General features: G+C 42.4%; 1 protein-coding gene across 1 annotated transcript; it reads right to left on the minus strand.

Annotated features, from left to right (window-relative positions):
* Positions 1–2,595: 2,595 nt before the first annotated feature.
* On the minus strand, positions 2,596–8,805 carry prim1 (DNA primase subunit 1). The gene is made up of 13 exons (XM_061220479.1): positions 8,525–8,805; positions 7,977–8,134; positions 7,749–7,855; positions 7,588–7,661; positions 6,977–7,113; positions 6,732–6,790; positions 6,348–6,458; positions 5,843–5,930; positions 5,445–5,574; positions 4,742–4,811; positions 4,144–4,241; positions 3,488–3,586; positions 2,596–2,941 (listed from the first exon to the last, which is right to left on the minus strand). Exons 1-13 carry the CDS (start codon positions 8,631–8,633, stop codon positions 2,922–2,924), a joined length of 1,260 nt encoding a protein of 419 aa, XP_061076463.1. The 5' UTR covers positions 8,634–8,805; the 3' UTR covers positions 2,596–2,921.
* Positions 8,806–13,239: the final 4,434 nt, after the last annotated feature.

A 13,239-nucleotide genomic window follows, 5' to 3' on the forward strand; every position in this document is an offset into this window, starting at 1 on the left:
AAAATTTGTGCTAAATAAATAAACATAAACATAAACCTGCCGGTATCCAGAAGCGATGCTTGGTTGTTCAGAGAAAGAAAGCCAGGAAGTGTCTTATCCTGAAATTTACGGGTTTTTCGACTTCCCCTGTGATACTGGAGCTCTGCATTGCACATATCCATAGCTGACCATTGTTGTCATCCATGTTATGTTATTAAATCAATTATTACCTGATTGAGTAGATGTGATCAGAAAATTGTTTTTGTTATCATCAAATGATAAGAGGGAAATGTAAGGATAATTTTCTTAACTGATTCTTAATTTACAATGTGTTAACATAAAGGTAATCACGTGATTAAAGATAACCTTTTATTATAATCCTTATTCCTATTCCTATTAGACTACTTTCTGTATTAAGTGTTAAAAGGGAGTCTTTCTTTGTCTCTCTCACAGCAGGCACAGACTTTCACCTAGGTGTCTCTGCTTCACCCAGAAGGGGGTAGCTAGCACATTCCAGTCTTACAGAAGGCCAACAAGGGGTAACAGTGAAAACAAAATACTGATAAAAGTTACCAGCCAGCTGCGTGTATTTTTGTTTATGTTACCCCCTCCCTTCTGGGGCGGTATACTGAAAACTATTTAAATCATACTGTGTGTGTGTGTGTGTGTGTGTGTGTGTGTGTAAATTGAAGAACTATCAGAAAGCTGGTAGGCCTTCCACTCTCTTATTCTGTTTGATCAAATAAATGAGAAAGTTAAACTGAAGAATAGCTATTGTTGTTTTTACTGGGATCCGTTTCATCAGACAATGCTCACCTGTGATGTTATTTGTGCATTTTTCCCCGCACAATGACATTACTTGCCGTTTGGTTTGTGGTTTTGGTGCATTTAGGATGGCTGTTTTTCTACCATCCTCCAGGCGTTTACCGTTAAATTAGATGGCCCAAATACTTTACCTCTGGTTTCCACAATTGCAGTTTTCCCTTGCTGACCATGTGTCCTTGCTCTGCGAGGAAGTTTAGACACGCCAAAGCATCCTTTTTGCAGGTCTTCTTATCAGGGAGTTTGACTGCCCCCCTGCGATTAGAATTTTGCCATATTTGCCGCCATCTCTTGTGAGAAAATGGTGGGCGATTCACAGAAACCTTGCGGGCACTGAGTGTAAGTCCATCTTTTTCCCTTGAATGTAAATGTAAACCAAAACTGGCATTCTTTCGCAACCGGTATTGAGAAGAATGCATTTGCCAGGTCAATCACCGAGAAGAACCCTGATTCTGGTCACAGGTCATTCAGCAGAGCATGTGGAGCTGGAACTATGGGAGCTCTTGGACTGATCGCCTTGTTTACAGCTTGCAGGTCTTGCACCATCCTCCTGTTCCTCACTGACACACCCTCCCGTATGCCCACCCCCATCCGTTTTCTTGTTCCGCTTTCCCTCACGGATTTGTCTCTCAAAGTGGATGGCGTGAGTCTTTGCAGGGGCTAAGCCGCCTATTGCCCATGTTATCAGATGTTGTTTCACCAGCCTTGTTATCTCTAGTTTCATGCCAGCCAGGAAAGCATTTTTTAGTTTCATCGCATAGCCTCCTACATCATCCCATGCTCCTTGAGGGTATGGGATGCCGCTGTTTGCCCTAAATACCTTGTCGAGCCTAGCCAAATAGTGCATGACTGACTCGTCTGGTCCCTGCGTGCAATTGGCTACTCGAGAGTAGTCGGCATGCGCTGCATAGACCTGTCTGAGCCTGTCCTGCAGTCCCCTTATCGGGCTCTAGTAGGGTCTGCAGCTGGTCCAGGAGGATCTTGATAAGGGACAACTTGGTTTTGGTCATTGAGTGGGTTCCAAGCGCCCTCAACCTGACACCACTCAATACCCAACATCACTCTCATACATGATTCTAATTCCACCAAATTTGGTCTGTAACTTTGTATCAATTGTCCCAATTGTCTGATACAATACACCTCTGTTGTATCTCCTTCACAACAATGACAACACGCACAACAAGAACAACGGCAACATCCACAACAACAACCGCCTTTCCCACAACTATTCCCCATAGTCCCGGACTATATTGAGTTTTCCAAAAACTGTATAATTGTCATCAAGACGGAAAGCACAACGTCAATTTACAGTCCTCCTCGACTCACGGCACCAAATTTCACTGTCTCCAACTCTCACAAAGCAGAACATCATTCATAATTTAAACTTTGGGAAAATCCCGTCACTCGCCCCATCTCTCAATGATACCTTTCCTGGCCTCTCTGATATCCCAAAAATCTCCTTAAGTGATCTGGGAAGAGGTTTTTACTCAGGAGTCCCAGATTCCCCCGTGCACGGTTTCAGGTTTGGTATTCAGTGAGAGTCGAAGTTAAGATCTTGGGATCCCGGATGAGCCCCCAAGTTATGTTGGATGCAAATCTGCAATACAATAAAAGCTCTGCACAAGTCAGTTTGACAGCTTCATACAATATGCATATCAGGTCCAGCGCTTCCAAAGCGGAGAACAATACCTTATACTTTGTTACAGCTTATATACACATTCTGTTGCTGGGGAGAGTGCGGCAGTCCCTGTCTCCCTCCAGTCAACAGCCAACACATGCAGGAACACACTCTCCGGCGATCCAAACAAATTTTTATTTTAAATCACAAAAACCAGGGTGGGAGCACGGCAAGCTGTGTAGACTGTACATTGAATATTTAAACAAACACAAAGGTGACTGCCCTGATATGTAATAATTACGCTTCTCTTGCTTGTTCACCACACAGCCCTGCATAACATGCAGGAATGCACTCACTGCCCTCACATTTGCTGCAGTGATGCATTTATGTACCAGTGTTTATCTTTAGTTTTGTTTATATGGCTGCTGGGCAGTTGAATGTTTGTCCAAGGTGCAGATATATCTCTGCTCTCTCCTCCACTGCAGGGCAATCCTCCGGAATCTTAAAGGTCTTTCTGGAGATCTGTACAGAGAGAGAACGTGCAGGTTGTTCAGTCTTTGTCCACTTGTCTTAAGACAATAATTATGACAAAGGCCATTATGTATAAAGCAAATTGTTTTTGTGAGATAAGTGGAGCATTGTTTTTATTGTGATTTTACACCTGCCATCATCTTTCATGCAGAAGAGATTGAGAAGTCACTGCCCATCTTTCTGCTTTGGGGTTAAGTAGGTGCAAGTAAATGGACCAGTGGCAGTTACTCGTAGTGCTACAGACCCACAGTTCTAAGGCTTTTAGTGAGGCCTTCCTATCAGCTGCTCAATGGCAATCCAAACAGGAGAATGCAGTTCTCATTCAATCAAATAAAGACTGAGCTGGAAGAAAGCTGTTGCCATCCAATCAAATAATGCCTGAGCTCGGAGAATGCAGTTCCTATCCAATCAAATAAGGCCTCAGCTAAGAGTGAAAAACGAGTAGCAATCTCTAGCAGCAAGCAACCCCACATTTAAACATCACCGAACTCCACAGGGAGGCTTGTTTGACATTTTGGCACATTCAGCACCACTCACCACTCTTCCGCAATAACTCCCCCTTTCTGGAACGTTCCATTCCATCCAGAAAATTGTCAAACACCTTTATGTACTTTGCAAGGCTTGTCCTTTTGTAGTCTGTGGGAAGAAATAGACTAGATTGTGGTACATACTTTTTAAAATTACTATTATAAAATGAAGTAGTTTTGATATAAAATCCTGTTATGAAGCAAAAAATGTGGGTTAAATGTGAAAATGTTATATGATAAAATGTAATATCATTAAATAATATTTTATAATGAGTATTATTTAATTATTTAATATTTCATTATTTGTTGACTCATGTATATACTGTTGCATTATTCATCTTATTATAGGGATATTTATTTTAGACAAATACGGGATTCCATACATTGTGGTGATATGTTAATAAAGGCATTTTAAATAAATTTACCTTTGTCGGGTTTTCAAATGGCCAGACTTCAATCAGGCTACATTGCTTGCCTAGCTGAATACCACAGCAATAAGCCACAGCTAACTAGCATGCTGTGTACAACACAACACAAGTGCCAGGGATTTTATATGAATAAAACAACCCTTACAGTTTAAGTAATTAAAAACTGTAATTAAAATATGTCTGATCACCAGACAATGAATAGAGAACATTAGAGCGACCCCACAATCCAACAACTCACCTCGAATTTTGCGTTTCTCCCCCACCTCCTTCTCGCCATCTTTCCCCTCCTCCCGCTCCTCCCCTGTTCTGGGCTGGTTCAGCTCTTCACTGATCAGGCTGAACAGAGACAGAAATCCAGCCTCAGCATCCTGTGCTGTTCCAGGCAGGGCACATATACCTGTACAACACCGGCTAAAAGCGCTATGTAATAAATATTACATTATTACATAGCGCCATCACCTTGTAGCTACACTGCCCAGAATTTAAAGAATAATAACAAAATTAGCTAGCTAACGTTAACTCTGCTACATGAAAATGCTTGTAACTTATAATGAGCTCTTCATTACCAGTACTTAGCTAGCTAGCTGAATACTTAGGGCTAGCTAGCAAGTTAGGCAGTCGTTTCACAAAAAAGACTAGCCTAGCTAGCTATGCCTGGCTAGACTACTGTGTTTTTGACAGGTGGAGCAGGTACTCTAGCCAAGTTGTTTAAAATGCCTGTCACAGCACATTGCAGATTTTAGAAATGTGAATAATTCAAGGCTAATTCTGCTAGGTAATTACTCTAGGTTTTCTGTATAAATCAAGAGTGGTTACCAACTTTAAGCATTCCTCACCTAATTGTGGGAACATCAAAGGGATTAAATTTGTCCACATCTCTCAGATCAATGGGCACTGAGATTCTCCCTATTTGAGGGAAGGAAAAAGAAACGTATATACACACGCACAATTCATAACAAATCAGTGCCCTTCTCGGTTTTTCAACCACTCCCAGTTATAACCATGTGTTCCTGGAGTCAGAACATGTGGTTCTGAATCCTCAACCATGCTCTGCATGCACTCTCCAGCTCCCCTTTTCAAAAATGCAGAGAATACACAATAACTGCAGGCACGATTATTTATTCTCATTTGTAGTGAGACCCTGAGGGACCACAGTGACAGCAAATGCAAGGTAGGGGATTAAACTGTTCCCAGTTTTTGAGAGAACTTAATAAGGACACCAGGGTTAACACCCACACCAGCCCACCAACACCAGCAACAACACTAATTCCATGTCTCTCATCCCTTACCACACCTGCCTAACTTACCACACCTGCCTAACCTAGCAGTCTGACGTTAAAAGGGTAACAAGGTGGTATGGCTGTTTAGCTTCTGTAGTTGTACATGAAAAGGATACAGGCTGACATGGACATTCAGCTTCAATAGTTTGACATGAGAAGGGTACAGGGCAGTGAGGCTGCTGGTGTTGTGTGACATCTGCTTGGCCCTACGATTACTCCGCAAAGATTGAACGTTAGACACATCTTTGTCATTTCTCACCGGTTTTGGGGTGCACACTAAAGGGGCTCTTCAGAAGATGGTTCACCCCTTTGCTGACGTTCACATCAAGCCGAGGATAGCAGTACTGCAGCATGATCTCCTTCTCTGCGTGAGCAGCTTTCTTCGATGACTAGATGAATAGAGCAGGGGTTTAACCAGACGGTAAGCTCCATTGCATCATGCCAAGCCTATACATTAGCAAGAAGGACAACTGCACTTTGCTCACTATGGGAAAAAAAAATAATAATAATTTAATTTAAAAAAAAGAAAAGAATTGGAGAGTAATTGGAGGCCAGGGCGAAATGACAATTTGAGATTCTTCTCCTTGACCTTCCAAGTACGGAAGGTGAGTATTTCAGGGTCTTTAAGTTGATGTGGGGGCCCTGAATTGAGCTCACCCTTTTTTGCACCAAGGACTGCAGCCTGTCCCAGCGCTTTGTTGGGCTCCTTTCAGTCTGGAAAAATGCAGCCAAGTCCTTTCTGACCTGTGTGACTGAGTTAAGGGTTTTAACACACAAATTACCCACAATTCAATATCCTTTCACTGAACCCCCAGCTCTACAGCAGTTCAACTTCAATACAGCCATGAAATCTGTCATCAATGCAATATAATTAATTAACGCTTTTCAAAGGATTGGTGAGTGTATAACTAGATAGCAATCACATCCTGAGAAGAAAGAGTGATTTACTGCTTGTCGGCTCTAAGGATACAGCATAAAAGAGATAGAAGCATGTCTAGAAATTTCAAATTTGGTTTATCTGCTGGCCACACATAAATCTACATTACTGAAGCCATGACCCCTGAGAAAGCAGACGTCATTCCTTTAAATTCTGGTTCGTGGGTCGAACACATAAAAGCAGGCTTGGGGGGGGGGGGGAAGAGTCTGACTGTGAAAAAGGATATCATCAGGCACGAGCGCCAGGATTTTGTCTGCAGACTCCTTGCTGCCCAGGATGTCCTGCCCCACCAAGGCGTACTGAGAAAAGTAGTGCTCCACCACTGCCAGCGACTCTCTGCAGCGAGACACAAGATCAGCTGTGCACACTGCAGCACATTCATCCAAGGGAACCCAGATACTAATACCTAATGCTGTGAAGGAGGGGGGATAAGATGCGCGCATAGGGAAATCTTCTGCGATGTTGGCCGTGCTTCAACATAGGCACTCTTAATTTCATAGTAAGCTGTTTTTACACCATTCAACACAGAAGGCCGTATAATGATTTGGATTAATGGCAGACAACATTATTGCACGTTAGTACATATGTAATCAGGCAGGAGTCTCTTACTTGACAAAGGGGTGGATGGGGTCTGACAGCTGCACTTTCTTCAGTGTCTCCTCCCCGCCCTGGAACAATGCACAGCATTCCCATTACATTCTGCACATTATTGCTTTTTATTGGTAATTCAGTGCATCCCTACCATAAATCCCGGTTCTGAGTAGGCCCACCAATGAATAATGAATAATGAATATAAATAAAAAGCGATAGTTTGTTAAATGGTGACGGGAAGGGGTAGTTTGGAGGTCTCTTACCTTGACGAGACTGAGGTACTCGCAGATGGCCGAGCGGGCAGCTACGGAGAGCTTCCTGGCAGAGTCATCACAGACCCAGCAATGCACCCCCCTCCTGCCTGAATACACCCACAGACAGTGCCGGAAACCAAAGTCCTCTGCACCCGAAAAACAGAACACACACAAGACATCACATAATACAGCATGACACATCCCATCCCAGCAGTTCTAACAAACAAACAAAAAAAAAAAACATGTGAGCATCACCCACTCAAATGTATGCTATACCAAAATCTGCAGCTTATTTCAGCACTAAATGGTGCTTATACATTGCTGGACATTCCTGGCTGGCAACCATCAAACTACAGGCAGTTGTGCAGTAAGGAATTGGTAAATATGAACTGCCCATCATACAAGCAAATCCCAAATATGCACGTACAGAAATATGTGTATGTATATTTTTGTGCCGACCAGTTTAACAGAACCCCGCCAGTAATGGGATGTTTTCCTGACTGCTCTGCTGTCATCATTAAACAGTGCCGGTCTGCTGCTCAGTATTCCTGTGGCACTGTCAAAGGATGGTAATGAGCGAGGCTGCATGCAACAGCAACAGCCAGCACAGAAAGCCTTACCCCGAAGCGCCCTGTCCAAGATGCGTATGGCGATGGTCATCAGAGTCCAGCATTTGGAGCAGATGTCTGCTGAACTGTGAATAGTAATAGTATCTGGTCAGTTAATTAAATATACCTTTGTTTCAAACTTCAGATCCCACAGGGCATATATTACAGCATACCTGCAACAGCTTCTGACATCATCATAGTCAGTCATGTCAATGTCAAAGACCAACTCTTTTTCCAGGGCCTGGAAAGTTCCAGACTTCACGGTGTTGTGCTGATTCGGCTGTGCGGGGGCAAATGGTTTATATTATACCAAAGATCTCAATGTAATGTGAACAAATTAACCGCTACCTGATGAAGTCATGGTAAAAACAGCGCAATGTATTAAACTAGCACAGACTCACCCTGTGGCTGTAGACAGCACCGATGTCGATCTTGTATGGATTCATCTTCTGCATCTCCTTCTCCAGTTCGCTCTGGTTGCTGAAGGACTGGTAACGGACGTAAATGTCATCCTTCAGCGTAAAGGAGAACTCGCGATTCTGGAAGTAGTTTTTGGTCACTACAGAAACAGAAAATGTTGCTTTAATCAATTTTCTAAAAGAAAGAAGCTGGAAATTTAAAATAAACGAACTAGGAAATGTCAACTAACTTGCATTTTCTAGCCATCTCGCTGTAAGTTTAAGAATGTCATTTAAGTTATATGTTAACATGAAAGAAACAGTTTTGCCTGCTTTGAATATTGACATTAGCTCGCTAACTTTTTTTGCTCAAAGATAAATTAACGAACAGTTACCTAACGTTAAACTAAGGCTTGCTGTTGGCCAGCTGTCTGTTCCTCATTCCCCTGGCTAGCTAGCTAGCTAATATACATTGGTAACGCAAGAATTGGTTAGCAAATAGAATAGTTAGACACCAAGCCACGCAAAGCACTACATTAATTTCGACCCACCTCCGCCGTAATTCAACCAGCGATAGTACTGTGCAAAGGGGAAAAGTCGTCGGTAGTACAGGGGAAGAAGGTCCGGCAAACTCGCTGCGTCGTAATTGCATTCAGGCATTTCTGACGCAAATCTGTTGCAAACCAGGTCGAACAGTTCCTTGGGTTTTTCAGTAGTAATTTATGTTGTACGTATCAAAAACAAAAGCCACCAACTTCAATAAATTTACGTATTTAATAAGACATGACAATTAGCTGTTCATTTTCGCAAGTTTACCAAACTAGTAGCTGGCTACAAGTCTTTCCCTCTGAACAGTGACAGTGTCAGATTCCGAAAAACGCGCGGGAACGGGCGGAAACAAGGAAGAAAATAATAAAAGTATCGAGCTTGCTGGGATATGTAGTCAGAATATTTGATGAGCCAAGCCAAAGAATTTCTATGATCGCTAGATGGTGTGCTACTCTGTCTTCTCTACCAAAGAGCGTACATTGTGCAAAGAGAATTATATATCTGTGGCCATACACAACCTTTGATGTAGGCTAGCCCATGAACTACAGACCCCATGACATATGTACACACGTTAGGAAACCCATTAATCAGGAACAAAGATAGGCAACACAAAACAATGGCTTTGATAGCTTTTCTGGTCTACTACACTACAGAAATATGCAGATGTGGTAGCATTTTTTATTTTTTATTTATTATTTTTTTGCGTGCCAGTCATTTTACACTGCAGCCACAAGCCATGCATGCACAGCCGGGGCAGAGGAGGTGTGCGTTTAGAGCAAGCCATGGCCACGGGTGCCTGGACGGCCAGCAGATGAACAATGAAGACTGCTATCACCGCCAACTGAATCCCTCCCATAGAGACTCTCGATCCCTTGGGCAACAAATTATTTATAGGCCGCCCCTGCTTCAATATCCATTCTTCAAAATGAACAATAAGCAGCCTGCACCTCTGCTGTTGCACCAGGAGAGAGCAGTACCACCTTAAAGCAGCTGCTTCTGCAGGCTTCTGCATTGGGAATATCCCTTCCAAAAACATATCAGTCCCCCATCCTTACCAGCCTCTACTCCTACCAGTACTGCAAGAACAGAGAGGAGAGCACAGCACAGAGTTGTGATAAAGGGGAGAGATCATACACATGAACTGAGTTAGATGAGTGTGAATCATTTGTTTCCAAGGTCCTGTCTGAAGTCTGAAGCATGCCATTTATATAGCTTTTATCCAAAGCACCGTACAATTGATGCTTCTCATTCACCCATAGACACACCAATGGTAATTGGCTGCCATGCAAGGCACCAACCAGCTCATCAGGAGCATTTGGGGTTTAGGTGTTTTGCTCAGGGACACCTTGACAAGGAGGGATTGAGCCGGCAACCCTCTGGCTGCCAGACAACTGCTCTTACCTGAGCTAATGTCATCCCCATGGTAAGTTGAGCCAAGATAACTACCTGTTTTCATCATCCCTCACAGCCTAGTACATCTTTTTTCCTTTTTTGAAATGGGTTTTGTGATTCAGATTCATACCAACAGTGCCCCCTCTCAACCGCTTTTCTTCTCATCAATGTTTTCTGGCAAGAAAGTGTCAGTCAGCATTATCCCTTTCTGCATTTTTAAACATGTTATTTGTTTTGCTTTTGTCTTTTTCTCGCTCCAATTTGGAATGCCCAGTCACGCCTAGACTGCAGTGTTCATCACAGCGCTCCGTTGATTTGTGAGAATGTGTTCCCCTTCAAAGCAGCTCAATGGATGAACTTGTGATGAGTGGGGGTGGATGATGCACTATCAACCCAGCCAACTGATGCTCTACCATCCTTTGGCAAAGCTATGGCTAGTTGTGCATTTCCCTGTTGGCTTGCCTGCTACAGTTGGCACTGGCATGGTCTAGTTTTGATAGCAGACCATGGGGCTCATCCATGTACTAGAACAGCACCGCTCCATAGCCCCTTTCTCCACAAAGTGCTGACATGAATGGGAAACTAAAGAGTAATTTTCATCTTAGACTTAAAGGCCCTGTGGAAATCAAATCCCATGTAACCTACCAATGCACCAAGCTGTGGTCCTTGTGATAACTGTATCTTGTGTATCTGGGTTGGAAAAGCCTGCTGTTTTCCACTCCGGAGGTGGAGGGGAGGGGTCCATCGGTGAAGGTCCTCACACATGTTTGCAGACTGAGTCCTGCAGCACATGCTTGGTGTGTTTGACCCACAAACCAACATTTAAAGGAATGACGTCAAACTCCTGGGATATTCAATTTAAAATAGAAACACCCAGGTTCACCTGCTCCTGCCTGTGCCATACCATGTAAACATATTTTTGTTTTCAAGGTGCATTGTGTTTCTAAGCCAAACCTGTTTATGTGGCCTAGCTCCCCTCTTTTAAAATAGCTGCAGTGTATTTTTAAACAGGTCTGCGGCCGTGGAGAGGAAGGATGGGGGCTCCAGGATACAGATATCCCAGGGATTGTGTGTAGAATTTCCTGCTTCCTCTGGGGGTAATGAACTTCCCCCCCATGCCGTGGCCGGAACCTCGCTTCCTCCCAGGATCACCTAACAGCGTCTCCTACAATCCCAGAACTTTCTTTCTTGTTCTTTGGCCAAACTGCAATCGCCCCCTCTGTGACAACCTTTTTTATGAATTATGAATTTATTATGAATGAATTATGAATTTATAATATAAACACATAGCATTCCAGGTCCTTTTTTGGTTAAGTGCAGAAATGTTCTCCTTTTAGCTTTGGGTTCACAACGGACCCTCCTGACTCAGTGGTCCAGAAGCTGGTTGCCAGTGCTTGGGTATGTGGATATACTATAGGTGTCTGTATGTGATTCCGAGCACTGTTGATATGTTTGGGACTCGGGCCTGTTCCAACAGTTAGCCTCATCTCTAAGTATAATGAACTCTGCTGCTGGATAGGTTGTAGTCTTGAGGTTGTCATGAAGATGCAGACATTTTTCCAGGTGCTTTTCCAGGTTGTAGAACCCTCATTGATTTTCCGATTTTCTGTCTGCAACATTTCTCTGTGGATCTCAACACCTAGCTATCAAATCAGCCTCTGATTGACTAAGTGATCCTTTGCAGTCTTCATTCACAATGGTCAGTGCAGGATGGAAGGTTTGTTGTATTTTGTCAGTGGATTTTGCCACAGGGGTGCATAGCCAGAAATCTCAAGGATTAGAAAAGAGGTACTGTTCACACTGCATTTAAGACTAGAGATAATGATCAGTGCAGCATATGCACATAAAAGCGTACTTAAAGGGTAGTACTTATAAGTGCTATTTCCTTCCATTTCCATTTAAAATGATGAATGAGATAGTTTCCTGTGCACTGTATAAGCCACTAAGTAAAGATTACCTTCTGAAAGGGGCTTCAAAGGAAGCTGTTGTGGTTGTTGAGGAGAATCACACAAAACGAATGCACACTAATTATTCCCATTAATGCAGAATTCCAAACATGTACTGCACAAACACTCTTCCTATTCCAGCAGAATTACAAACATCTATATCCTGTTTGATTATTCAAAACAGTGCACAGCTTTAATATTTCATCAGTAATTGGTTATTGCAAGCATAAATGTATTCTGAGGTATTGCCTTTGCTTGCAGAGAGAGGGGTAGGCATGTGATACTATTTTAGCTCAAATTTAAATTAATCTGAAATATATATTGGACATTTTCTGTGTAAATATTATTTATATACATAAATACACAATCTTGTCTCTATGAAATCCACATAAGTATGGGTAAATGCCGCTTAAGGAAATTGAAGGGCTTTTAATACCAATAATGTCCCTTTTTCTCAGCTGCTACTTTTCTCCTAATTACACCTTCAATTAAAAAGAACATACATACACATAAAGGTCATGGCCAATTAGCATATATTCATAACTGCTACTTAGTTTCTACATTTTACATGTACATTTAATATTTACATTTCGTATTTACATTAATATTTATCATTTACCTTTCACATGTCCATTTATATTTAACAGTTACATTTGCATTTAACTTCTATATATAAAATGTAATCTTTCTTTAATGCATAGCATTACTCATGGAAAAGCAATCGTAATATTTTATAGAAATTCCTCTCTAAATTGTAGTGCATTTCTAAAAATACTTTGCCATACTAAATGTGCCGAAATTTAGCAGGGTTACAGAGTGTGCAGCATTTTACAAATGGCACCCTGTAGATTTGTTCACACGGGATGTGAGTTTTCCCTCTGACAGAAGTCAGCAGCCCTGCACTCAGTTGGCATTATAAACACCTTGAGACGGAGAGCTGAGCCCCCGTCTCTAATGTGTTGCTGTATATCTGGGCATTCATCATTGCTCTTTCCAATTATTGCACACCCAACCCAAAAGGCCCCTGGCCGGCTCCGCCCCCAGAACATGATTGGTATAAAGCCGCAGATTTCCATTAAATCTGAGCCATCCATTCCTCACACCGCCGTCATGGAAACCAGTGGGCATTGCTGTAATTTACTCGGCTGTAGAAATGCGGCACATGACAGCAGAACTGCATCAGAAATATGGAGAGGAATGTGCTATCATTCATTTTGCTAGATGGCCATTTACACGGTGAAACAGGCATTCAGTAAAGACTTTTCAACACAATATTTCATTCAAGTTACTTTCTTTTGTTGCGGTATGTTTAATTGCATTCCTGTCTTAGCCATTTTTTTCATACCCAGATAGATATCTATCCATGGTAGAAAATACCA

Source organism: Conger conger, chromosome 14 (assembly GCF_963514075.1).
Source record: "Conger conger chromosome 14, fConCon1.1, whole genome shotgun sequence".
NCBI lineage: Eukaryota > Metazoa > Chordata > Actinopteri > Anguilliformes > Congridae > Conger > Conger conger.

What these genes read in the sequence shown, in the direction of transcription:
- prim1 (XM_061220479.1), bottom strand. Translation starts at nt 8,633, where the DNA reads ATGCCTGAATGCAATTACGACGCAGCGAGTTTGCCGGACCTTCTTCCC. An exon ending in GTGCTGTCTACAGCCACAGG is followed by an intron (nt 7,856 to 7,976) that starts GTGAGTCTGTGC and finishes GCCCCCGCACAG; the next exon opens with CCGAATCAGCACAACACCGT. An exon ending in TTTGATGTTCCCACAATTAG is followed by an intron (nt 4,242 to 4,741) that starts GTGAGGAATGCT and finishes GTCTCTGTTCAG; the next exon opens with CCTGATCAGTGAAGAGCTGA.